The sequence below is a fragment of the Pipistrellus hanaki genome (genome assembly GCF_964339955.1).
Source record: "Pipistrellus hanaki genome assembly, chromosome: 1".
NCBI classification, from domain to species: Eukaryota; Metazoa; Chordata; class Mammalia; order Chiroptera; family Vespertilionidae; genus Pipistrellus; species Pipistrellus hanaki.
The window spans coordinates 25272932-25299826 of NC_140503.1; the positions used below are offsets into that span (position 1 = coordinate 25272932).

General features: G+C 55.2%; 1 protein-coding gene across 1 annotated transcript in view; it reads right to left on the reverse strand.

Moving 5' to 3' along the window:
• Positions 1-1408: 1408 nt before the first annotated feature.
• The window catches only part of GALNT16 (polypeptide N-acetylgalactosaminyltransferase 16), an 86352-nt gene continuing 60865 nt past the window's right edge, over positions 1409-26895 (reverse strand). The window contains exons 4-16 of the mRNA XM_084866771.1: positions 26382-26480; positions 25433-25500; positions 24668-24733; positions 22377-22498; positions 19655-19742; positions 17850-17934; positions 17496-17599; positions 12630-12756; positions 11690-11782; positions 10175-10258; positions 6090-6231; positions 5152-5268; positions 1409-3593 (exon numbers count right to left, since the gene is read on the reverse strand). Coding sequence (XP_084722897.1) covers positions 3450-3593; positions 5152-5268; positions 6090-6231; positions 10175-10258; positions 11690-11782; positions 12630-12756; positions 17496-17599; positions 17850-17934; positions 19655-19742; positions 22377-22498; positions 24668-24733; positions 25433-25500; positions 26382-26480 — 1339 coding nt within the window. The 3' untranslated portion in view covers positions 1409-3449. The remainder of the gene's footprint in view (positions 3594-5151; positions 5269-6089; positions 6232-10174; positions 10259-11689; positions 11783-12629; positions 12757-17495; positions 17600-17849; positions 17935-19654; positions 19743-22376; positions 22499-24667; positions 24734-25432; positions 25501-26381; positions 26481-26895) is intronic.

The window sequence follows — 26895 nt, forward strand, 5'->3', positions numbered from 1 at the left end:
TTACGAAGTCCAGGTTTCCTGTCCTGTTCGCCGGGTGGGAGAGGACTGTGCCCCGCTCAGTGCTGGAAGACCCTCCACAGGCCTGCAGATGGGGAGCCTGCGGGGGCCAGAGAAGAGTCTTCGTGAAAACAGCAGCCAAGCCTCAGAGGCCCAGGGAGGGAGGGGGCCCTCCCTGCTGGACAAACTGGAGGTTGGCCCCATAGTGTCCCTCCCGCCCTCCCAACCTCAGGTGCGCTGGGAGGCTTGCTTTTCTGTCCTGTCGGGTTATGCTAGGCCTGTTGTTACTGGCCAGCCAGAGGGCGTTTGCCGAGTCCTCCAGGAGCTGGCTAAAGGCTAGCAGCCTTTGTTTCCAGGAAAAAGAAGGGGAGTGGGGTGGGAGAGAAAACAGGCCTGAGAGGCAGGTTTGGAGAAGCGCAAGAGCGTGTCTCTGGCGAAGCAGGACCAGAGCCCTGCGAGGTGGGAGTGAAACAGACGCACGTGGGAAGCTGGTCCAGCCTGGCCGGGAGGGATGCCCACGAAGGCGGTGGATGGGCAGCAGGCTATGCTCCTCGAAAGGAGAGACGATGGACAGACGGCAGCCAGTGTCCTGCAGGAGACTGCCACCTTTGCCAGCTTAGCCCACACTGGGCTCTGCAGCCATGCTGTGTGCTCGGACTGGGCACCAGCCAGCCCTCTGCTCCAGGCCCTCAGGCCTGGGGGTCATAAGTTCTGGGGAACCCAGGCGAGCAGCCCTGAGCCAAGGTGGGGACAGGGTCAGAAACGGCTGCGTCCAGGAGAGGTTGAGTCTCCCACTGGTCTGGCCACTACAGTTCATGTGGGCACCGAAGTGTTTATTTCTACCTGGCTAAGCTCAACTTCTGATCATCCAAATGGCAGGGGCTTGCCATTGGTTCCCATGGAAACGTTAGGCAGAGCATCTGCTGCCTGATCAAACAAGGCTAGGCTGGGAGGACTCTTTCGGCAATTATTTTACTGTTTCTACCCAGGAAATGGTCCCGCCTGCCTTTTTACTGCTGCCTTCTTGTGTGGCGGAGGCAGAGGGCAGTGGAGAGGGGCTGGGGCTGGTGCTCAGGGAAGGAGAGGGCTGGCAAAAGGCAAGCCTTCGGAGAAGCCCCTTGGTTTTCCATTCAAACCCCAAGCAGAGTCTCTCTTACTGAGAGGTCACAGGAGCCAGGGCTCTGGTCCCAGCCTGCCCCAGCAGCAGGGCCACCTGCCGGCTCCCCCCAGAGCAGCCAGCCTGTCGCCCAGGCGTTCCGGGGTACCATAGGGCAGGTAGGTAGGCCGAGAAGCAAGCTCTCGGGTGCAGGAGGGGGTGAGGCTTGAGTAGAGGCCCCGACTTCCCTCCGAGGCAGGGGAGGGTGGCGCTGAGGGGCTCCACCCTGGACTCAGAAAGGCGCCGGAGCACGTGTCGGTGTGAGAAGTGGTTTTATTCCGTGTGTGTTTCATAAAGACGAGGTCCTCAAGGACAGCGAGTGGCACATGCTTTGGTCGAGAAGAGGAAAAGCAGAAAACAGAACAGGGCTGAGTCCCACCAAGGGGGGCTGAGGAGTGCCGGGCCTGGTCTGACAGGGAGGAGGGGCCCCTCTGAGGCGCGCTGAGCTGCAGTCCTCTTACACGCAGGAGACACCCCCGCTCCCCGGCCCCAAAGGTCCACGCTGCCCGCCAGGGTGAGCACGCACCACGGGGTGGTGGCGGACGAAACATCGCCACAGAGGATGGGAGACCATGGGTGTGCACGCTGGGGTACAGGAACACTGCCGAGCGGATGCCAGGGAGAGCCAGGAGGTGAGAGAAAACCACGGAGAACCCTCGGGTGGGTGCTGTGGCCCAGGGACCTTTGGCTTCTGGCCCCAAGGGCTGCATGGAGGGAGCAGGCGACAGCAGCTCAGGCGCACCAGGGGGAGAGAGGGGCATGGCAGCTCCAATCCAGAACAGGGGTTCAGACCCTTTTGGGGGTGAAGGGCCTCTGTGAGGAGCTGGGGGAGTCCATGGACACTCTCCTCAGGGAAATGCATCGATGCACGCACATGCACGACTTGGGGGGCAATTTCAGGAGATTCCTAGGCCCTCTGGAATCCATGGACTCCCAAGGCTGGTCTCAGGCTGGTCTGCTTTGGCAGGGGGACTCCTAGGGGTCCTGGCACCCCCAGTCTTTTGCCCAAGATCATACTGCCGGAGCCAGTGGGTGGGAGAAGAGGAAGGAGCACGGGGAATAACAGAAGTGGTCCCGAGACCAGGCCATGGGCTGTGAAAAGTCCTGGGGGCCTCTCTACACAGCCAGGAGTCACCAGCCAGCCTCCGCCCACTGCAGTGACTGACCTCCCGGGCCTCCCTCCTGAAGTGTGTGTGTTAGGGAGGGGGGCATCGGGGGAGGGGGGCATGAGGCTGAGCCTGGATGACTTACTACTCCCTAATGACTAGGGAACCCCAGTGCTCCAGACGGAGGTCCCGTTCTCATGGGCCACCCCCGTTCCATCAGGCTCTGTTTGCAGAGGCGAAGGCTGTGGAGAAGGAGGCGGCACTGCGAGCGAGGATGGGGCAGCTCGGTGGTGCGCGGCGTGGTGGCTGCCTGTCCTTACGGGGTCTTCATGGTGGGCCCAGACAAGGGGCACGGGCGCCAGCGGGCGAGGGAGGCCCAAAGGGGGACGTCTGGTCCTGACACACGGACAAACAGACGTGGGAGCTGCTGAGCAGTGTCCCAAGGCTGCCCCAGCAGACAGCCCGGCAGCCTCTTTCTAAGAAGCGGGGACCAGAGCATAGGGTGGAGGCAGGCCCAGCGCCCGGGGGCTGGTGCGGTCTGGGAGGTTGGGTCCCCCGGAAGAGACCCGCTCTTTGGGTGCTGTGCCGCTCTCCTGACCACGTCCTTCTGCAAAGCACCCATCCTCTGCTCCCGACCCCATCCCCCCGACACCCAGCCCAGCCCCTGCCTGGGACAGGCCGCTGAGCTACTCACATCCTTCTGACTCTCCACCCACACTGCAGGCGGCCCCTCTGCTCCCAGCCTCAGTTTCCCCATCCAGGCCACCTACATTCTCTTGCCATGACCTCACAAGCAGGCCCTGTGACACAGTGGGGACCCTACATGGGCTTCTGTCCTTGATCAGACAACGGGAGGGCCCCCAGACCACCGTCTGGGCCCCCAGGGAGGGGCAGGGAGGAGACAAAGGTGGGAGGGCACCTGCCCCGTCTCCACCAGCAGCGGCCCAGCACCCTGACCTCCTTCTCTCCCGGGATGAGGGCGGGTGGGCAGCCTGGGCATCGAGGCCCGCCCCCCAGGCCCGCCCTGAGCACGCTTTGGAGAACGGTGCCTCATGGCAGGGGCGTTTGCTGATGGTTCCGGCAGAAATGTGAGGAGATGGAGACGGCCCGCTTTACACTCCCCCACCCCAACCCCCCTTCCAGCCCCAAAGTCTTCTCATGCAGAAGGTCCAGGAGGCCCCGGGCTGCCGTCATGTGTGCGGCTGCGGCAACAGCTGCCATTGCTGGGCTGGGGCGTCGGCCTGGCACTTGCTGGTCACCAGCTGGGTGGGCTGGGCCTCCAGGCAGAGGCCGCTGACCGAGTGCTGGATGAAAGAGGCTTTTCTCCTCCATCTCTGGGGGGAGAAGCAGGGAAGGCGGAGAAGGAGAAAAACAGTGATTAAACGTTAAGAATCACGCTCACACCTTCGCTGCACATGTCGGTAAATGCCCTGCCTATGCCCAGGACGCCCCTGCCCGCCATGGACACAGCCCGTGTGTCCCTTTCGTGGGGCTGAGCCTCCCAATGCACGCTTGTTCTGAAGTCTGGCACGAAGTCGGTGTCTGGATCAGAGGCGCGCGGGCTGAATCTAACCCAGGGATGTGTTTTGCTTGGCCTGCACGGCGTTCATTTAAAAGTTGGCTTAGCGGCCACAGAAGAATCTGCGTTTCCAGCCTCCCTTCGTGGCTGCCTGGGGCTGAGGGAGCCGCTCGGCTGTCCCTGGACCGTGACCTCAGTTCACCTGGGCCCTGCCTGGGCTTCCCCGCTGCTCCCTGGGGGCACTGGAGCTCGGGTTCCTGGACCAGTGACTCCTTCGGACGGGATTTCTTCCCGCAGCTCCAAGCTTCTCCCTGGCCTCTGACTGTGCAGCCGGTACCTACACCCGTGAGTGGGAACTGGCCGCCACCTCCGCAGAGAGGAAGGAGTGAGGCCAGTGGGATGGAGGGGCCCCCCCGAGTCCCCATAGGAATCATGCAGGACCTCCCGGGTCAGGGCCTTCACCTCCCGGGCCTCCTCTTCCCCAGGCTTGACAGCGGGGAGGAGGGCTGTTCCCGTAGGGCATTTTGGAAGAGCCTGGATGGAGGAGGAAGTGTGGCGGGCAGGACAAGTTGGAAGTCACGCTGCATCTGTATCCCCAGTCAGCTAGCACTCCAGAAATACTTACTGAGCACCTTCTATGTGCTGGGCTAAGACTGTGGGCTAGGCATCACTTATCCGGATTTAATTTACTTACTTATTTTTACTTTTTAAATTTTATTTATTTATTTTAAAATTGATTATGGTATCACATAATTGTCCTCATCCCCCCCATTCCCACCCCAAACTCCTTTTTAAATTTTATTTATTTATTTATTTATTCATTTATTTATTTTATTTTTTACCCTGGTTTTAATCTGAGCCTCCCAATGCACGCTTGTTCTGAAGTTTGGCACGAAGTCGGTGTCTGGATCAGAGGCCCCAGCAGTGTGAGCTAACACTGACGTCTGACTTAGGGAGCCTCGGTCTTGTCCCCTATACCATGGGCCGTGCTAGAGCCTTCATGGGGGCTGCTAGGGGGATTAGAGGGGGTGGTCCATGGAAAACTCCCAGCAGGGCTCTCAGTAAAGGCGAGCCTTTGTTTTCGCTGTGGGGTTGACAGAGGCCAGGGACGGTGTTGACAGAGTCCCTGCCCTCATTCAGCTCCCAGTGGGCGGGGCAGACGTTCAACAAATCCTGGCCAGAAGAACTTCCTCAGGAGTGAAATCATAGCCGTGCATAGACAGTGCCTGAGGCCTGCACAGGCCTCATTCCAGGGGGTTTATGTGAGTCTCTCTGTCTCAGCCTGGGGCTCCCCCACAAGGGGCTGCCACCACCACCGCCGCCTGTCCTCCCGGACACGCGGGCCATCCTGAGCCCAGGGACAGGAGGCTCACCTGTTTGCCTTCTCTCGGGTTACACGTCTGCAGTGCGACCGGGGACCCAGGCGAGGTGGCGGTGGCAGTCAGGCACTTCCCCTGCTGCTGGATGAGGTGGTCACTGAACAGCCAGGCCTGCAAGACAGGGACCGGGAAGCCTGAGTCACAAGTACAGCGATGGAGCCCTGGCCGCTTTGGCTCAGTGGATAGAGTGTTGGCCTGCGGACTGAAGGGTCCCAGGTTCAACTCTGGTCAAGGTCACATGCAGGGGTTGTGGGCTTGATCCCCAGTGGGGGCATGCAGGAGGCAGCCAATCAATGATTCTCTCTCATCATTGATGTTTCTACCTCCCCCTTCCTCTCTGAAATAATAAAAAAATATTTTTTAAAAAAGCACAGCAATGGATGCACAGGTTGGTTATGTGATATAGAAATATACTATATATTGTGGTACAGATTTCTGATAGGGGTTGGGGTGTGGATATTCACTGTACAATTCTCTCAATTTTTCCATAATAAAATAGTAGGGGAGTCTGGCTGGAGCTGGCCAGAGGGCTGTGGAGGAGAAAGACGGGGCATGGGACCAGGGTGGCCAAGAACCTTGACCTGCTCTGGCTTTGACCTGGGTGCATCAGCCTTCATTTTGTGCACACATGTCCTGGATGCCCTGCTGCCCGCCATAAAAGCTGACCGCAGCTGTGTCCCAGGAGAGACCTGGCACTGTTTGGGCAGCATTTCTCCCTCTGTAAGGTACAGTGGGCGGTGCACAGAGGGTCACACTGTCACAGGCTGGAAAGGAGAGGGGAACGTGGCCCAAGGAGCAGACCCAAGGAGCAGAGTGGGAGGACGGCTGGCAGGGTCCCTGGGAAAGTGGGTCTGTGGAGGGTGTAGATGGAGAGAGGATGAGCACGAGCAGAGGAAAGCCCCTTACCCCACTCTGGGTCCTAAGCCACTCACCTGGGGTGCTGGCGGGTTCTTGGCAGACCCCCTGCAGGTGCCCACTCCAAGCAGGAAGTTCCCGGCGGTATCCTGACCCTGGGACTCCAGGCAGTTAGCTCCTTGCTTAATGATGCCGGGGAGCACCTCCTTCACCGGGACCCTGAGGAGAGGCAAGGCCAGGCCTGTGTCCGGCCCTCCTCAGGGCTTACCCACGCTGCCCAGAGGGCAGCCCCTCAGCTCCTGGGGCACCAAGGTGCCAGGGGAAGGAGCACAGGTTGAGGGTGGGGGAGTGGGGGTAGGGGGGCAAACCTAGCTGGCAAGGAGGGGGGGAGGGGGAGAAGGGAGCAGGGATTCCTCAGGGAAGACAGGCCTGGGACCCCCTGGGTTCTGGGGAGCACCAGGAGCCCAGGGACTGCCGGGAGGCTGGGTCTGGGAGGACCCCGGGGAGAGAGCTTAGACCAGAAACCCAGCTCTCCCCGGCCCAGAACGAGGAGAGCCCGGGAGGGGCGGGGCCTGAACGGGGGCTCAGTAAGCAATCTCTCCCATCCAAGTACTAACCAGGCCCGACCCTGCTTAGCTTCCGAGATCAGACAAGATCGGGCGCGTTCAGGGTGGTATGGCCGTAGACTCAGTAAGCAATCTCAAAACAACAGGGATGGGGCGCTTTAAAGAGGCCAATGTAAAATAAATATGAAAATGCGTTCAATTTCACTAAGTGGCCTTAAAGAAGTACAGATTAGACAGCACTGTTTGATTACCACATAAGTATACATATACTGTGCATTTATATACATATAAAATATAGTATATATGTGATAATATATACTTAATGTGTATACATGTAAATATATATACTTAATACCAATGCCCAGTGTTGGCACTAGCTGTGGGATTGGATCATCTCCTTCCCTGCCGTTGAAAGCATAAATTAGCCTAACTGTTCTGGAAGGCAATGTGTTATTACTATTAGGTATCAAAGGCCTTACCAATGTGCACACCTTTGCCCTGGCCAGTTGTTCAGTGGTTAGAGCATCAGCCCGCAGACTGAAGGGTCTCGGGTTCGATTACGGTCAAGGGCGAGTACCTTGATTGTAGGCTCGACCCCTGGTGCCAGTTTGGGCACGTGCAGGAGGCAACCAATCAATGTGTCTCTCTCATATCCATGTTTCTCTCTCTGTCTGTCCCCCTCCCTTCCAATCTCTCTAAAAAAATCAATGGAAAAGAAGGAATCCTCTGGTGAGGATTAACAACAACAAAAATGTTCACACCTTTGACCTCATCATCCCCACTTCAGGAAACTTAATATCCTATGGTAGTAGTCACAGATGTGTGCAGAGATTTTGTTTAAAAGATATTCATCAGTGCTCGCTTCAGCGGCACATACACTCAAATTGGGACCATCTTCACCAGAGTGGCTGATTGCATGAAAACATTGAAAACCTGAAGATATCCAACAATAGGGGATGGACAAAGAAATCTGATGCATCTGCAAGATGGGAAACGCTTTAGCTATTAAAAATGACCGTGAAGGAATATCTGCTAATGTGGGCAAGTGTTCAGAGCATACTGTTAAGTAAAACAGGCATTTCAAAATACTATATCATTAAAACACTTTATATGCACAGCAAAAATATGCATGAACATGAACATACACACACACACACACACACACACACACACACTGACATAAGACACAGCGTCTTACCCTGTGGGCAGTAAACCAAGAAGGTGCCGGCCCAGCAGACACAGGTCTGTACACGTGGGTTTAGGAGGTTATACGTGATCTTGGATTGTGGACGCACGGGGGTGATGGGGAACCAGGAGGGCCTAGAGTCTGGCCATGTGCTAACCTTATCTGCCTCCCGTCACCTTGGTCGGGAAGAGAACTTGGGCAGAGGATGGGTGCAGGGACACCAGAGCACTCTGGCATTCTTCAGCACAGACATCCTCCTATAGGGTCTTGGCCAAACCAGGTCTCCCTCTTCCTCAGCGTTTCTCTCCCACACCCCGGCAGTCGTGTGGGCAGATATTAGAATCCCCTTTGGAAGGAAGTGGGTATCATTTGGGCCAACTGATCTCCTTTCTAAGCCCTGGCCTCTCCCCCTGAGCACTGAGGCATGAGCAGCGGACTGGGAAGAACTCACCGGGGTATGAATGAGGTGTGTGGTCTCTACCTTAAGTAAATCACGCTTTACGCTCACGCAGTGACAGAACAGAGGCTGACTTATGCTCCCCATTTAACACAGCTGGTCTCATCCACCGGCTGCCTTGGGATCGATCCATCCAGGCTTCTGACAGTGACAAAATATTCTTCCTCGTGGTCCTCGGGGGGTGACGTGGGGGACACTGCGTGGGGCCTGGGGTGAGGACTGGAAGGACACCTTCGATCCCCTCCCTCCCGACTCCGCCCCAGGCTCCCCAGCTCCAGGCCTGGAGTCCATGGCTCCATCCGCTTGCGGTGTGAACGCGGACAGAATGTAAAGCAATGGCCTTTCCCCTCAGAAATGACACGTCTGAACGAAACCATCCCCTCAGGAGTGGTTACTTGGGGAAGTCGTTTATTACACTTTTACAAATTAAAGTTCCTCCCTTCACCGCTGTCATCCAGGCAGCCTGGCGTGATCCGAGCTGCCAGCTCTTTTCTGAGGATCTGCCCTTGCCCAAATGGTTCTGGAATTCCTCAGAAACCGTGCCCAGTGTCCGTTTGCTTTTGTGACGTGTTTCAGTCCTGGACTGTTCAGTCCAGGAGGATATTATCTGGGTCCATCTAGCTTATTCACTGATCTTGCTTCTAACGTAACTATGGCTGTTTTTCAAAAATCTGATCTTCCCTTCAAAGAAATGCAAGCTCTGAGGGGTGGCGTGTCCTGGAAAGCCGCCCAGCATCCCTGGGAGAAAGCCTTGCCGTGGTAACCCGCCCCCACGCTGACAGCTACGGCAGGAAGAAATGCTGATTTCCACGTTATTATGGAGGCTTATTGACTATGCAATTCACTCAGTCAGAACCATTTATTGACAGCCCGTTTTGTGACAGGCACTGTTCGAGGGGCCGGAGATAAAGCAGTGGGCGAAGCAGATAAACTCCTCTGCCTTCCTGGAGCTTACAGCCAAGGGTGGGGAGAGGGCCACACAACTACCTGGCCAGGGGTGTGCTGGGTAATGACGAGGGCGACAGAGGAAGACGAAGCAGGAGCTGGGGATGGGGTGGCTGCAGATTCAGGGGAGGGGGTCCCTGAGAAGGGGACATTTGAGTAAGACGGGAAGGAGGTGAGGAAATGTGGATGTAGCCAAGACACCCCAAAGGATTTTGAAATAAGAAAGGAAGCATGGCTGTAGCACGGCTCAGAGGTTGAGCATAGACCTATGAACCAGGAGGTTACAGTTCGATGCTTGGTCAGGGCACAGGCCTGGGTTGTGGGCTCGATCCCCAGTTGGGGGCGAGCAGGAGGCTGCTGATCAATGATTCTCTGTCATTATTGATTTTTCTATCTCTCCCTCTTCTCTCCTCTCTGAAATCAATAAAGATATATTAAAAAATAAATAAATAATGTTTTTTGAAAGCGGCTCTACTGCACACGCCATTTGCAGGTTGCTTCCGGATTTGCTAGAGCAAACGCTTCCCGTGCGTTTCCAGGCTTTACAGTGACAATGTTAAGGGATGCACAGTATTTGTTTAAGATCGCTGAGTCATGATTCATGGAACCCAGCCCCCATTGCTGATTGCTCCTTGATTTCTCCCCCAGCAGCAGAGAAGCCTGCAGTGAATGTGTACTTGTCAATAGTTTGTTTTTGCTTCAGCTGCTTCATTTCCTTAGAATGAACGCCCAGAAGGGAGAGAACAGAGCAAAGGGGCATGCCGGTTTCTGTGGCCTTTGCTACACACTGCAGTGCTGTTCGCTAAAGAGACAATGTCTGTTTCTAGCTCTAAGACCCAGTCTGTTAACTCCTGGTAACAGCCTTCCAGCTCCCCCTGAGCCTTCCCATGAAGATAAACGTGGACAGCTTGAAAAGCCAGCCGGACAGCCCGGGATGGGGAGACTCCGGGCCAGGGGTCCCCCAAGCTGCCGGCCCCCACCCAGGTCAGATGCCCAGGCGGCACTCACGTGAGCTCTGGGTAGACGTTCTCCAGGTACCAGCTGAAGGACTTGCAGTTCATCTTCTTCCTCTGCTCGATCCTCGAGGCCACACTGAAGGAGGGGGCCAGGCTCAGGCTTGGGCCAGTGGGCACGGGAGGAAGCCCCCGGGGGGACTGGCCGGGGTCTCTCCCTCGCGCAGGCCAGGGCCAGGAGGCTGGGTCCCAGCCCGCCCTCCAGCCTCAGCCACCTGTCTCAGGTCATTCTCGGACTATTGAGTTCACCCAGGTGGTCTGGCCACTCCTCATTTCTCTACTCAAATTCCTGCTCACCTTTTAAGACCACCAGCCCAGCCAACAGGGGGCCAGGCTTCCGTCTCCTCCCTCCTGGAACCCTCAGCCAGCATCTCACATACCCTCCGCACAGGCCCTTCCTTCCACAGAGAGCAGAGCCGTATGAACTCGAGCTTGCCTTCTGGGCACTGCAGCTTAGCAGAAAGGGGCTGACAGCAAGAGGAACAGGCTGCAGAGGGAAACCTAGCCAATCAGACCACCTGAGTGTCGATGGGCACACAGTGTGGTCTCCTCACCTTCCTCAGCGACACCGACCATACCGACCACTGACAGGCGCCTCACCGCCTCTGTGGTGAGCCTCCGTTTCTTCTCCGGTAAACGGAAAATGTAACCACCCACCAAGGAAGGCTTTGGCGAGAATCAAATAAGTGAAGGGTCGTAAGTGCCTGGCACAGGGTAGGTCCTCATAAATGCTAGCTCCCACAAAAATAAGCAGTCCGTGACAAAACTCTTTTTAAGAGATAGCTATAACTAAACAGAGGGAGGAAGAGTCACTGATGATCCCTAAGAATTCATTCTGACCACCACCTTAAATAAGAAATAGGCGCATCTTACATTATGATCAAGTTTCCCTGTATGCACATTTAGGTGGACACACAGATGCATATAACTGAAATAAGAGTTTCGCAAAAAACAAACAAACAAACAAACAAAACAAAAAAAATCACCCCACAATACTACCCTCACTGCCATCGCCTGTTATTTTCTATTCCGTTCTGTACTGGTCTACAGTGTTCTCAGTCCTTCTTGCTTTTTTTTTTTTTTTTAAACAATGCTAATGACAACCCTCTAAATTAATTTTATAACCGATCTGCGTTTTGAAAATGCTTCACTAGACTGTAGTCATAACAGTTGGAAACAGGAAAACAGGCTCACAGCTCTCAGACACATTCGGAACCACAGGGGGCGGAGACAAAGCCCTGGGTGTCTTCTGCCAATGGTTCATCCTTAAGCCCTCCCACAGAGGTCCCTCTTCCTGCAGGCAGTTCCTGCGCAGACTCTTTCTCACCAACAGCCCTCTGCTCATTTCCCCCCACGGATCGCATCCTCATCAGGACCAGCGTCTCGTCTCTGCATTGCACACGGAGCGGGGGCTCCGATTCTAACCACGCGGAGCGCCCACACGCTGTGTTCTGGCTGAAGTTGCGCGAATGCGGGTGGAGGGAGGCCCACGGGGCGGGGGGAGGCCCACCTGCCGAAGGCCTTCCCGATGGCCGAGGGCCGGGCCTCGTAGTAATACTGCTTGTACTCGTCCATCCACACCTCCGCGGTGCGCTTGGTGTTCCTAAAGGGAGAGGAAGGAGCAAAAGCAGGTCACCGCGGGGGCGAGAGGCAGGGTTAGGGTCAAGATCAGCTCTGCGCGTTGATGAGACCATGGGTGGCAAAAGTCTCAGGGGAGGATCCAGAACAAGACGGATTGGGATGGTGTAAATGAGCACCATCTTTCTGGAGAACAATCTGTCACTATCCACCAACTTATGCATACTCTGTGACGCTCCACACCCAGGAATCTATTCCACCCACAGACCTGCACGTGGGCAATAAGGACGCGCACAAGAATGTTTGTTTAGTAAGTGTTGGCAACAATCTCAAGGCCCATCGGTGGAGGAAAAGGGACTACTCCTACATGACGGGGCCCGGGGTCACCCTGGGAAACAATGCCGTGCTGGATCCGCTCTGGCGGGGAAGGGTGTCTATAACTCAGTGTGAGCGGCAGAACAGCAAGCCGCATAAAATCACAGAGCAGGATGCCATTTACATAAACACACAAACCCACGGTGTACATGCCCCCCGCCCCCCCCCCCCCCACCTCTCTCTCTGTTTCTCTCTCCATGAACTGTAATGTGGAAATGTATGAAAAGGGCTGTGGCTAGGGATATGGATGGGCAGACGCTGAACAACTCGGAGTCAGGACATGGCGCCTGTGCCATGTGAGTGGGCCAGCTCCCAGTTGGTCATTTGGCTGGTTTTCCAAGACCCTCAAGGACAAAGATAGTCAAGGCCAGAGAGACCAGGTGGCAACAGCCCACCTTCATCCTTCCACCCGGAAAGCACCTGGGAGGGCTGTGGGGGAACAAGCCCCAAAGGCACGGAGCGGCCGGCTCCCAGCTCGTGCCTGGTCTGGGCCCCACCTGATGTAGGTGAGGGCGTTGCCCTCGGGGAAGTTGTAGGGATGCCGCTTCCTGAAGACATGGCCCACCCGGCTGCAGGGCACGATCTCCAGGCTCCCTCCGCACATCCACACCCGGAAGGAGAGCTCTGCGGGAGAGGGAGAGGGAGAGGGAGGTCAGCCGGGGAGGAGCCCGCGGTAAGTCCCGCTGCGTGAAGATGGGGAGGGGCTGGCTGCCCTTCTCCTGTCTCACTGCAGGCACCTGCTGGGGTCAGAGCACCTGGGCTGTGTACATACGTGCACTCACTGCTGACCTCCCCACATGCCTGTGCACACACACCCTCCCCACACACCCTCCCCACACACATACACACACACCATACACCCTCCATACACACACATACTCCCCACATACCCATCCCCCCACATTCTCCACACACACACATATCCCCCTACACCACACATACACACCACCACACATACACACACCACACACACATTCCCTCCACAACCACACATACACACCCTGACACACACCACACATACACATACACAGACACCCTCCACAAAAACACCTTCTACATACATCACACACACACACACCCTCCACACACTCTCCATATAATGCTCTTCACATACACCCTCTTCACACACACCACACACATCAAATACAGACATCTTACCCATACACCCTCCCCACATACCCTTCCTCCTCCCCCACACATTCTCTACACACACACCCTCTACACACCCTGACACTCACCACATATACCCCTTCACATACCCTCCACAAAAACACTGTTCACACATCACATATACCCCCTCCATACATACCACACACATCATATACAGACATCTTACCCACACACCCTCCCCACATACCCTCCACATACACACCCTTCACACACCACACATATTCACACCCCCTCCACAAAAACACCCTTCACACATATCACACACACTCCCTCCACACATACCATACACACACACACCCGCTACACACTCTCCATACAATGCCCTTCACACACACCACACACACCATATTCAGACCTTTTCCCACACACCCTTCACACACTCTCTGCCATCATACACACCCTCCACACAGACACCCTCCACACACGCTCCCCCACCACACACACACACACGCTGAGCTCTGGGAGAGCAGTGGGAACGCTGTGAAGGAACACCAAGACCACAGGCAGAAGGAAAAGGGAACCCAATGGCAGATCGCTGCCAGCCTCTGTCCGGAGCCCCATCCAGACATGAGCTAAGGGAGAACACAGCTGCTCCGGGGCCTGTTCTGGGCACCTGCGAGGTTGGAAAGCTAGCCATCAACCAAGCCAGCTGGCTGCCCTCCTCCCTCCTGCCCGGGTGCCATGTGCAGGCTGCTGGCCCTCCTCCTGTGGGAGTGGTGATGATGCTGAACGAGCATTTGCCCAGGAGCAGAATCTGCTCTGTCAGATGCAATGAGTACAAAGGAGAAAAAAGGGGCCCGTAAGGGGTGGGAGAGGGCGAGTGGCAGTGGGTGCAGGGCTATGGTTTTAATTGGGCTGATTAGGGAAGTGGTCCCTGGAAGGGGGCGTCTGAGCTAAGGCTGAAGGAGGTGAGGACTGCGGCTCCCAGGGGAAGGGCATTCCGGCAGAGGGATAAGCAAGGGCCAAGGCCTAGAGGGAAGAGCACGGCTGGCAAGGTCAAGGCTCAGCAAGGAGGCCCGGTGGCCGGAGCGGAGTGAGGTCGGGCAGAACTGATGGGGTGTGATTGCCGGGGAGTGAGGCCAGGCAGAGCCGATGGGGTGTGATTGCCGGGGAGTGAGGCCGGGCAGAGCCGATGGGGTGTGATTGCTGCAGAGTGAGGCCGGGCAGAGCCAATGGTGTGTGATTGCCGGGGAGTGAGGTCGGGCAGAGCCGATGGGGTGTGATTGCCGGGGAGTGAGGCCGGGCAGAGCCGATGGGGTGTGTTTGAGGGGAAAGGCAGGAGTCAGGATTTGGGTTTTGCTCTGAGTGATGCAGGGGCCCCAGCAGGGCCTTGAGCAGTGGAGTGACAAGATCTGACTATGCTTCCAAAGATCCCAAATGTGACTCCCAAGGATTTCACCTGCACCCTTCCCATCCTCCTCCTCTGCTCCCCCTTTCCCCCCCCACCCCAAACACACACACACACACACACACACACACACACACACACACACAAACCCTTAAGGCAGACTCCAGCCCTGGGCGTGGCTCTCCTCAGGCACCAGGAATGAGCCTGTTTGGGCCTCTCCCTTTCTTCAACGAAGAAACACAATGAAAGGCCCTGACCCACCAGCAGCAGGGTCTCCCAGCTCAAAACTATGGCCAGCGGAGACATTGCTTTGAATTTCTTCTAAGAAACAAAACCGTCTCCAGAACCACTCCACGGTTCACCTTTCAAGTCTCCCCGCCACTGAGCCCTTGCCTCAGGCAGAGTTTGAAGTTAGCTATTTGATCATTCACTTGTTTCTCTGTCAGACCCCAGCCTAAAAACAAAAAAAAAGAAAGAAAGAAAGAAAAGAAGGAAGGCCTCTGGATGCAGGAGCAACCCTTCGACCCTTGCTTCTCAGTCTGTAAGTCCTTACAGGAAACTGGCTTTGCCAAAGCTCCCTTCAGGCTGAGACCCAGGACACAAAGGAGGTCACTCAGGCCTACACACATGAAAGGTCAGAATGCAAGGCTCGCCACACCCCGTTCCTAAGTGAAAATGCTCCTGGTTTTCCTGGTTTTGGTTTAGAATCGGACATGGATTTTTGTTGTTTTAATATATTCTTATTGATCTCAGAGAGAAAGGGAGAGGGAAAGAGAATCATTGATTGGCTGCCTCCTGCATACCCCACACTGGGGATCAGAGCCTACAACTCGGGCATGTGCCCTGAACTGATTCCAACCTCCTGGTTCGTAGGTCAGCACTCAACCACTGAGCCACGGCGGCTGGGAGGGACCAGGCCTGATTTAAACCCCACTGCTCATCTGTTTCCTGATCAGGCAGAGAGAAGAAAAACCTGCACCTCGTGTCTCAGACACACAGACTGTGACTGATCACACCTCCCAACACGTAGGAGGCTCTGATCTAGGTGTGCCACACACCTGCGAGACATGGAGTTTCCTGACTGGAAGGCAGCGTCCACCTCAGATTTCTCACCTGTGAAATGGGTGCGATACCACCAGCCCTATTTACTTTGAAAGCAGCCTGGGTAGGATGCAAAAGAGAGCAGTGAGAAAAAGCGCTTCCAAGGACCAGGTCCCTGCAAGAGCAAGAACAGGCCTCTGATTTACAACCTCAAAGTACCTGCCCCGCTTCTTGGACACCTGCAGGGCCCCTTGGCACCTTCTCCACCTGCTCCTAGTCCGGAGGCTGCCTGAGTGGGCTGCACCACTGGGCTTCCTAGCTGAGGGGCACAGGTTCAGCCAGCGGAGGCACCAGCAGGAGATCAGCAGGGGGAGAATGAGGTTGGGTGTTCTCCCCAACCTGGGAGCTGTGGGCTGGCTACAGGTGCCCCAAGACCACAATTCCTGATGGATGGCGCTCCTCCCCATCTTTCAGACCCGGGGGTGGTGACACCCTCAGGTGCAGTCACCAGCCTTGCCCAACACTAAGCTGCTCCTGTGGTTCTCTCTCTCTTGCCCACACTCTACCTAATAAAAGAGTAACATGCTAATTGAATACCTTCACGACATCCACCAGCTAATCAGGAGTGAGCATGCAAAGTAACTCAACAAAGATGGTGGGTTAATTTGCATACACAGGCACCAAGTGGCCGGGGACGAGTGGGATGCAGGCGTTCTGCACCATCCCAGCCTCTCCTGGCCTCTGGGCAGCGTGGGAAGGCAAAAGGTGGCTCCGAGCCAGAGTGAAAAGTTGCTCTGGCCAGAACAAAGGCAGTGCCAGCAGCCAGGGGAAAGAAAGCCCATTCTTGCACAAATCTTCATTAGTCGTTTAATAACCCTCTTAAATTATCCACATTGGGTGTTCCACCTTTCTCTGGCCTTTAACCTGAACCTCACCAGCAACCCTGGGAAGTCACTGGTTCTTCCCTTTCCTTCTGGGGTTAGAGAGTTCCTGCAGCCTCATAAGTAATGATAATGGCTACCGGCACTGTGCCATGCATTTTATTTATTTTAAATATTTTTATTGATTTTGGAGAGAGAGAAAGAGAGAGAGAGGAAGAAAGAGTGTGTGTGAGAGAGAAACATAGATGAGAGAGAAACATCAACCGGCTGCCTCCTGCATGCTCCCTACTGGGGATCGAGCCTGACACCCAGGCATGTGCCCTGACCAGGAATGGAACCAGCGATCTCTCAGTGCACGAGATGACACTCAACCAATTGAGCCACACTTGCCGAGGTGCCATGCATTTTAACTCATCTTCTCACTCAGTACAGCCCCTTGAGGAAACTGAGGCTTAAGGAGACTTTAACTTGCCCAGGGCTGAAAGCTTGTAAGTGGTAGGATGTTCACCCAGTAACCCAGGGTACTGGTTAAATGTAAGCGGCGGGATCAGATGGCCAGGATTTGCACCCAGGCTTACATTTAACCAGTGCCCTCTACTGAACACACTCCCAGACTTTCTGAGGGAGAAGCAACGGGTGTTTAAGCTGTGGTCCATGATGCAGCCTGTATGTTCTTCCACATACACATCTAGCCATGTGGCCACAGACTCCTCCTAACCACCTACTTCTCTTTGTTTACTAGCTGTGTGGTTCTGAACAAACCACTTAACCTCTCTGTGCCACAGTTTTTTAAGTTAGTAAAGTGGGGATAACAGTGCTTCCCTCAGAGGGTCATTGTGAGGAGGAAGTCCTTAGAACAGGGCCTTACAAACACAGAGCTCAGAGTTACCCGTTATTAATACCGTTAACGTTTCCCAACTTACCGAAGTTCTCTCCCCCCCAGATGTCCATCTGGGCATCATACTTTCCCAGGTGGTTAAACCAGGACTTGTCAATCACGAAGATGCCTCCAGCTATGACGGGCGTCCTGGGGGATGAGAGAGGCAACACGTGAGCTTCGGAAGCTGGAAGCCCCTGCTCGTGGCCCCAGGGCCCCAGGGCCCCAGGCCCCCAGGCCCCGGAATCCCCTGCTTGCAGAGTCCCTGGGGCCCAGAACAGATTCCGCACTTAGACTGTAGGTTCCCAGAAGTCCCGGTGAAGGATCCGGCTCGCAGTAGCCACCCCGGCCCCTGGCCCAGGGAAAGGAGGCTCTCTCTGGAGCTCCCAGCAGCCCTGACCTTATGGGCTTGTTGGGGTCTGTACGGGCAATCTTCTGCTCCAGCGGGATCTGCTCCCACTTGAAATGCAGGCTCCAGTCGAATCCTAAGGGACAGAGGAGGGTGAGGATGGAGCTCAGGGCTGAGCCCTTCGGTGGCTGTTGGCCCCCCACTCTGCCACCCCTGAGAGTCTCCCGGGATCCGAGCCCAGCTCAAAGGCCGTGGGCCATTTGTGCAGTCATCCCTTCATTCAGAATGAGACAGGTCTCTGCCTCTGCAGAGTTCCCACCAGGACGGAGACGACAAGATCAATCAATGAATGGATAATATGTCAGTCGGGAGTGGAAAGTGCTAAAAAAAATAAAATAAAGGAAGGGTGCCCACAGTATTCTGGTAAGGGCAGTCAGACGTTGCCCTCTGTGGAAGTGACATTTGAATATAGACCTGAATGAAGGACTCACCCATGCGGGTTTCTGGGAAAGGGAATTCCAGGCAGTAAGTGCAAAGGCCCAGAGGTGACGTCCCAAAGGAGAAACGCCTGGCTCCCTTGAGAATCCCACTCAATCCCAGGATCGAATTAATGGTTATGTCCACTTATTGGAAGTCTGGGCCCCAAATATAACATCCACTCTGCCCACGCGCTCCCAGCAATAGGTTCTCTGGAACAGTCTGTTCCATAGAACTTTCGGCAATGATGGACATCTTCCGTATCTGCACTGTCCATCTTCCATATCTGCACTGTCCAATATGATGCACACCAGCCACGTGTGTCTAGTACAACTAAGAAACTGGATTTTGGACCTTTTTTTTTTTTTTTTTAAACATCTCTCCTTTGTTGCCTGAGAGATGCTTAAGGGGGGGGGGGGGGAAGATGCTTAAGGGGGTTTTATTGATTTTAGAGAGGAAAGAGAGAGGGAGAGACAGAAACATCGATGAGAGAGAATCATTAATTGGCCGCCTCCTGCACTCCCCCTACTGGGGATCGAGCCCGGAACCCAGGCATGTGCCCTTGGCTGGAATCGAACTTGGGACCCTTCAGTCCGCAGGCCAATGCTCTATCTGTGGAGCCAAACCAGATGGATTTTGGATTTTATTTACATTTAATTAATCTAAATTTAAGTAGCTAAATGTGGCTTTTGTCTATTGTATTGGACCATACAGCTCTAAAGTCTTGAGCAGAGCTGTCCAAAAGAAATATAATGCAAGCCACAGTTGCAATTAAAATTTTCCTAGCCATATCAAAAAGCAACAAGAACATATTAAATTAATTTACATAATACCTTTTAAACAAAATATACCCAAAGTATTATCATTTCAACTTGTAATCAATATAAAAAGTTACTAATGAGATATTTTACATTCTTTCATACTAACACTTCAAAACCTGGGACGTATGTTATACTTATAGCACATCTGAATTCAGACTAGTCCTATTTCAAGACCTCAACAGCCCAACGTGGCTTATGGCTACCGTATCAGACAGCACAGATCCAGACCACTTCCAGGGTTAGGAATTCACACAAGGTTGAGGGTTCCTCTTCCCCCACAACAAAACAGCTGTCGTATCGTGTCCATCTGCCAGGACTTGGCCATGGTCCTGGGCTGTCAATGCTTCGGGGGAGGGAGAGACTAGCTTGGCTGCCACTGTTGGCTCGGCCCTTTGTCCCCACCCCAGGGCTCAACCCAATCCCTTTTCGTTTTCTGGAAGTGAGGGTGTCCAGAGACTCTCCGGCACAGCTGGGAAGAAGAGCATCCAGCCAGCGCGTGGCCTGCCCTCACCTGCCTGGCTTCTGGTCTAGAGCCCCTCCCTGGGGAGCAGGACCCACCTCCGCGAAGGTCAGCAGATGCAGCAAGGTAAGCAAAGTTGTCCAGGCTGATGACATCAATGATGGGGCTCACCACGCGGGTGTGGTCCTGGGAGAGAGAAGATGAGGCGGTGTGAGGCCAGGGACTCTGTGAACAAAGGGCCAGCCGCCTGCTCTGGGAGGAAGGTCTCTCCGAGGCCCAAGACCATGCACTCAGCATTTCCTGCAGGGACGGGGCAGGCTCCCGGGAGGGGTCCCGTATCGTCACATCCGAGCTCCTGGAAGGTCCCACCTGGGCCCATGGGCACAAAGCTCTCCCAGCCTCTTCCTCTCACGTCATGGTGAGCCCCGCTGGAACCTCACCTCCTCACCGAAGCTTTCCCTGAGGGCTTCAGGCCGAGGGCTTCTTCCTCCTTAAAGCTGCTCTCACAGTTACAGGCTAGACGATTCCTGGGACAGTGAGTCACATGCTGCCTGAGGTAGTTCTTTTGTCGCTGGTTTGAACTGTTGTTTTATTATTGTCTCCACTTTGTACATGTGTGGCTTGGGCCTTCCCAACTGGGCCAGCAGCAGCTTGGGGGCAGGGACCCGGAGTTCCCTGGGTTCCTTTCAGGCCTTATCCACTTCAAGGTCAGACTTACTACTCCCTTCATCACCTCTAAAACATCGGTGGTAATGCTGATTTTACTAAAGTTCCGTTTAAAAAAAAAAAAATCCTCACCCGAGGAGTGAGGATATTTTTTTCCACTGATTTTAGGGAAGGTGGAAGTGGGGGGGGGGGGGGGCAGGTGGGGAGAAAAAATGTCTATGTGATAGACATATTGATTGGTTGCTTCCCATAGGCACCCCAACCTGAGACTGGGACTGGAACCTGCGACCCTCTGGTGCGAAGGCCAACACTCTAACCACTGAGATCACTGGCCAAGGCTAAAGTTTTTTTTATTGGGGGGAAGGGGGTGTGTACTGGTGGTGGTGAATTGTCATATACCACATGTGAAACTTAGCGCCCTCTATCAGCCCTCTGTGGAGGGACCTGGGCCAGAGCCCCTTCTTCCTCTCCTTCCTCCCACTCTGCATTGACCTGAAAATCCTCTTGTCTGAAACTTGGAATCTAGCTCTGCCCCTCAGTTCACACCCCGTCTCAGGGCGACAGAAGCCTGGGAGGTGGAGGACCAGGGAGACCATCCATGGTTTCTCTGTGGGGCCTCAGCTTATTCTTCTTAGAGACTTTTATATACTGAGGTACGATTCCCATTTTCATAGCAATTTTATTAGATATAATTGATATACCATAAAATTTATCATTTAAAAGTGTGAAATTTTATTTTTATTTAGTGATTTTTAGAAAGAGAGGAAGGGGGAGAGAGAAACATCCATTTGTTACTCCACTTATTTATGCATTCATTGGTTGATTCTTGCATGTGCCCTGGCCAAGGATTGAACCCACACCCTTGACGTATCCAGGTGTAGCTCTCACCAGTGGAGCTGCCCGGCCAGCGCTCAGTATAGTCACAAGGATTTTAGAATAGTCACAAGGTAGTGCAACCACTATCTAATTCCAGGACATTTTTATCACCCCCACAAGAAGCTCCGTATGTATCCATTAGCAGTCACTCCCCCCTACACCTGCCCTCTAGCCCCTGGCAACCACTAACCCCCTTTCTTTTTCTATGAGTGTGTTTATTCTGGCTATTTCACGTAAATGCAATCATATAATGTGTGTTCTTTAGTGACTAGTTTCATTTACTTAGAATCAGGTTTTCAATGTTCCTCCATGCTGTGGTATGTATCAGCACCTCATTCTTTTGTGTGGCTGAATAACATTCCATTGTATGGATATACCACATGCTGTTCACCATCCATCAGTTGCTTCCATGCTTTGCCTGTTCTGAATAATACTGCTCTGAGCACCGGGCACCAGTTGTTGTGGGAATGTTCTCGTTCCTCTTGGGTTATATCTAGCAGTGGAGTTGGTGGGCCATCTGGTAACCCTGTTTAAACTGCTGAGGAGCTGCCAGACTGGTTTCCACGGGGCCACCCTGACATTCCCACCACCAATGCATGACTGTTTTTGTCCCCATCCTCACCAGCACGTGCTACTGTCCATCTCCTTTATTACAGCCATCCTGTTAGGTATCTCGCTGTCGGTTGGACTTGCATTTCCCTAATGACTGAAGAATGTCAAACACCTTTTCATGTGTGTGTGGGCCATTGTGCATCTTCCTTGAAGAAATGTCCATTCAAATCCTGTGCTCATTTTTAGATTGGGATGCTTGTCTTTTGATAGTTGAAGTTGTAATCATCTCATCTGTCCAAAACCTCCCCATTCTACGTAACAGCAGGCACAGAGGAGGGGCCCCCTGTCCTCTTCTCTCCTTGAGAACGCTGCTCTCTCTCCTCCCTCTTTCTCCGGCTTCCCAGCCTAACCCGCCCCACCCCTACCTGGCCCAGCGCAGGCCCCTGCCTCCCCAGGAGGAAGTCAACCATGCCCATTCCTGTCATATGTTTATGGCTCACTCAGGCTTTCCTCCCGTTTAATTCTCACAGCAACTGGATGGGACAGATAATACAATTATCCTCATTTTCAGATGAGAAGCTCAATGAGGTGGTCACTCAGGAGGCTGCAGGCCACTTAGGCTCCTCCTCTGCCTGCCCAACGTCAAAGACGGTTCACACCCCCTCGCGCCAAGAACCCGAGGGGCACATCCCAGAGCCAGAGCTCCCCCGGGGACAGACGACTCACCTCCTTCACCCGCTGCAGCAGGGGCTGCAGCCACTCAACGTTCACCTCACAGTGGCTGTCCAGGAAGGTGAGGACGGCGGCCGCGGCCACGTCCGCCCCGCGGACCCGGGACCGGATCAGCCCTGCAGGGGAAGCGGACGGATGGGAGGCGCTGAGCCCATCTGCTTCCCAGCCATCTCACAGAGTGTCCGGGCGCTCCGCCCTCGGGACCGCAGCTTCCCGAGTCACCGTGATTGAACTTGACTTTGTACTTATTTCCTCTCTTTTCCTTTCTCTCGTCCATATCCAAGAAGCATCATTACTCCAAGGCCATTCTCAGAATGGCCTCCGTGTGCTAGACACCGGGCTGGGCTCCGGGGACACACTGGTGACCAGTCAGAGTTCGGGGCATGGGAACTGCAGTACAGAGTGGTGTAACACCAAAGGAGAACCAGAAAGCAAAGCCTCTCCCCACCTCCGGGAACCTCACGCGGTCCCGTCACGTGTGACACGGAAGGACTCCTCTGTAGGAGGACAGGCTGGAGTCAGCACACGCCCCTTCACTCACCTTACGCATGTGTAACCGCTCTGAGCCTCAGCTTATCACCTTGAGGTTCAGAGAGCACAATCCCTGCCTGTCGGGCGGAGTGCCCGGTGCCCAGGAGGCCTACATTGTTAGATTCTGCCCTGCGTCCACCCCTTTCCCCATGGCTCACCCATGGCTCATCGACAGTCGGACAACGGCCCGGGCAGGGGTGGGGAACTACCTGGTCAGGAGAGAGGAGGCCCCGCTGGCCCTGCTAGGACAGGCTGGAGGGAGTGTGGCCTCTGCCCCACCCTTTTAATCCAGAGGTAGAGCTATAAAGCACCTAACTTAAACCTCCTTAACTACGTAAATTCACATCTATGTTGGGCAAAACCCCAGGGAATAGCATATTCCCACACTAAAGGCACCTCACAACCCTGGATAGAAAATCCTCACTTATCGCAGTGCATAGGTTCTGTGACTTTAAGTGAAATGACATATAACAAAACCAGATTTTTTGCCATAAGCAAGAATTGAGTTCCTATAGCAACTCATCAATGTTATAATGAAACCATATTATTTGAGAACTTACTATACTCAGAGATTTCTCTCTCAAGGTCCATTCCACTATGAAGGTCCCCTCAGCTTGACTGGTTTTTCTTAAATATGCCCATCACATAAACACATCTCTGTCTCTCTCTCTCTCTCTCTCTCTCTCTCTCTCTCTCTCTCACACACACACACACACACACACACACACACACCCCTACCATCAGTGGCTCCCTACCATCTGCCTTATCAAGTCTAAATGCCTTTCTCTGGCTTAAGGTCCTCTGTCATCTGCCGTCACTCCGCCCATTCCGCTGCTAACCAGACCCGGATTCTCCTGGGAAGGGAGTGTGAGCAGAAGGAGGTGAAGAGGCTGGGCTTTGGGGTGAGCCCCCTCCCTGGATTGGGATCTGGGCTCCTCTATTCTTCCCCACCCTGGGGAAATTACCGAACCTCCTCAAACCCCATTCCCTTATCTACAAAATGGGGGTTATGGGCTATTATGAGGGCTGACCATGAGAGAGCAAAAAAAAAAGTGAACGCCTACGGCAGGATCAGTGCTCGGAGGAGGGCTACTAGCATTCCCTGTGTGCTTCACCTGACCCTCGACCTTCGACCTTCGACCTTCGCCTCTGCCTGCGATGAACATCCCAGAGCCTGGAAAGCCCTCCTTTGCTCGCTGTCTCACCGCGCCCCTCACCCAGTCAGGGCCCACTCCCTGATCAACCCACTTCCTCTGGCGCCCTCTCTTCTGATCTCCACCTGAATCGCTATAACCAGCCTGGTGCTGTGAATGCTGACCCCTCGGCTGGATCAAAGCTCTCCAAGGGCAGGGCCCACGTTTTAGACTTCCTTTGCGTCCCCTAGAGAGCGCAGTCTTATGCTGTCGTTGATGCCCAAACACCTCTTAGCTACAAATGAAGTCGTCTGCTTTATCCCACCCTTTGATTGTCCCAAAGCACTTCTATGTAGCCTATCTCATTTAATCTTACAATCACCGCGCAAGGCAGAAGGGGGACTATTATCATCCCCGTCTCCCAGCAGACCAACTTGCCTACAGTCATGCCGGGAGGGAGGCTGGCCTGAGGCACAGGAGGCTCTTTCCAGAGACTTTGGTTCTGGCCACGGGAAAGCACAGGGCCGTGCTGGTTCGCATGACACAGCACCCAAAGGGAGTGGGCGTGCAGAGGTCTAGGCCCAAACGGGTCCGCGGGGGCACCCAGGGTCCAAGACTTACCTTCCCTCCGGTCGTTGCGCAGGCACTTGACCTTGGGGATCCTGGTCAGGAGCAGACAGTCTTCGGCTGAGGGTGGAGAGGAGGAAGCTCACTGAGATCACAGGTGGCGTGGCCACCACGGGGACTGCCCGGCCCAGGGGAAGGGCTGGGGCCGGGAGGCTGCAGGAGCGTCCTCCCCAGTGGCCCTGTGTCCCAGGCCACACTAAGGCCCGCCTGTACTTGTGGCTTCACCCCCAGGGGCGCCAGCACGGTCACGTGTCTAACATCTGTGGAGCTAGACTAGGGGTGTCGAACTCAGTCAGAGAAGGGGCCAAAATCTAAAATCCAGCCTAAATCGCGGGCCGAATGGTTTACTGAACAGTCATAAACTGACACTGTCATAAACTGACAGCGGAGTGCAGTGATGACAGCGCGGTGCGGGCCACGTTGCAAGGCCTGGCGGGCTGGATTTGGCCCGCGGGCCTTGTGTTTGGCACATGTGAGCTAGACTGACAGGTCAATCTTCGCCCTGTGCCGGTTGTAATAAGGAAGGAGGCTGCTGATGCTTCAAGTGTTTAAAAATGTCACCTCACTGGTGTCCCATCACAGAAACACCACTCTTGCCCCTCCTTGCAGTGCCGGGAAGGGACCCCAGGAAAGACCGAAGACTCCAGTGGCAGGGCAGAGGCCGGCAGGTGGAGGCCGGGACAACCTCCAGAGGGCTAGCCTCCGCATTCTGGGGAGAGGGGGGTCTGGAGGGGGCAACGAAAGAAGGTGGGTACTTACGATCTGAGCTGAAGTCATCCACTAAAATGATCTCCTGGATCAGGTGGGCAGGCGTTCGGTTCAGGACACTGGAGCAGGGACGGGGACAGAGGAGCCCAGATTTAGGGGCCACTTCGGTTTACTTCTCCCTGCCATGGGGCTACCTTCCCCCCACTGGCCAAGGGCAGCAGCTTGCAAACCTCTGGGCACTGATCAATGGATGAGCAGCACCGTGTTCCTCAGGCTCTGCTAAGGGCCCAGCTGACCTGCGGTCCGGCCCCTCAGGCCCCTGGAACCACCGGGTGGGGGGTGAGGACTGCCCTAGTCTGGTGGTTGGGGCAGGACCTGCAGCTGCGCTGGCTGCCTGCCCGGGGCCACCCCCGCTGACAGAGATACCTGCCCGGAAGGCTCCTGAGGAGTCAGGAGAAGTGTTCTCAGGAAGCCCCTGGCGCTTTCCCTCCCATCACCCCCCCCCCCCTCTCCTCCCTGGGAAAGGAAACCCAAGCTTCTGTTACCCCTGGAATACCACGGGGCGTGCCTTCTGGAGTCCCGTTCTCCTCTAAGCTCATTAAAGAAGCCGGCTGAGTAGGAGTTAGACCTGACCACAGGGCCACGCTCTCTGAATCACCGACAGGTGCCTCCTGAGCTGGCACCATCCGCCCGAGGCCTCACGTCCAGCCCTACCTCTCCCCGTTCCTGACCCTGGATTCCTGCCCTCCTCCCAGGAACCTGACCTTGTCTGGGACTGTGCACCTTGCTAACAACTGACTCTGGGGTCTCCCTGACTCTGATTCACCAGCCCCGGCTTCTCAGAAGGCAGGACTCCCCCTCTCAGGGCCCGCTGGTCTTCACCTGTCTGGCCACAGCACCTGATCTCAATTACCCGCCCCCCCCCCCCCCCCGCCCCCCAGCTCAGCAGACCGCCCGGGCTGGGGGACCGGCCGCGGAGACAGGTCCCGAGGGGGCTCACCTCTTCACGGTGCGCAGCAGGGTGGACCGGGCTTCGTTGTGGAAGGTGATGATGACGCTGGTGGCCGGCAGGTCCGAGGAGTAGGTCAGGGACGGACAACTGGGAAGGGAGCAGAGAGGTCAGAGGGCAGCTGTGGGAGTGTCCTCAGGGCAGGTTCTGAGGCTCGTCTTTGTCCAGCCTGCGGCCCCCGCCCCAATGACATTTGGTAGGATCTGGAGAGCAGTCACCCCGGCCTGCTGTGCTGTGAATGCCTCCCTCTCACTGCCCATCCTAACAGCTGGCTGCTGACACCAGGCATGGGGCAGCTTCACCTTCCCTCTCCGCCCCTGTCTCTGCCCCCCCGCCCCTGTCTTTGCCCCTCCGCCCCTGCCTCTGCCCCTCCGCCCCTGCCCCTGCTTCTGCCCCTCCGCCCCTGCCTCTGCCTCTGCCCCTGCCTCTGCCCCTCCGCCCCTGCCCCACCGCCCCTGCCTCTGCCTCTGCCCCTGCCTCTGCCCCTCCGCCCCTGCCCCTGCCT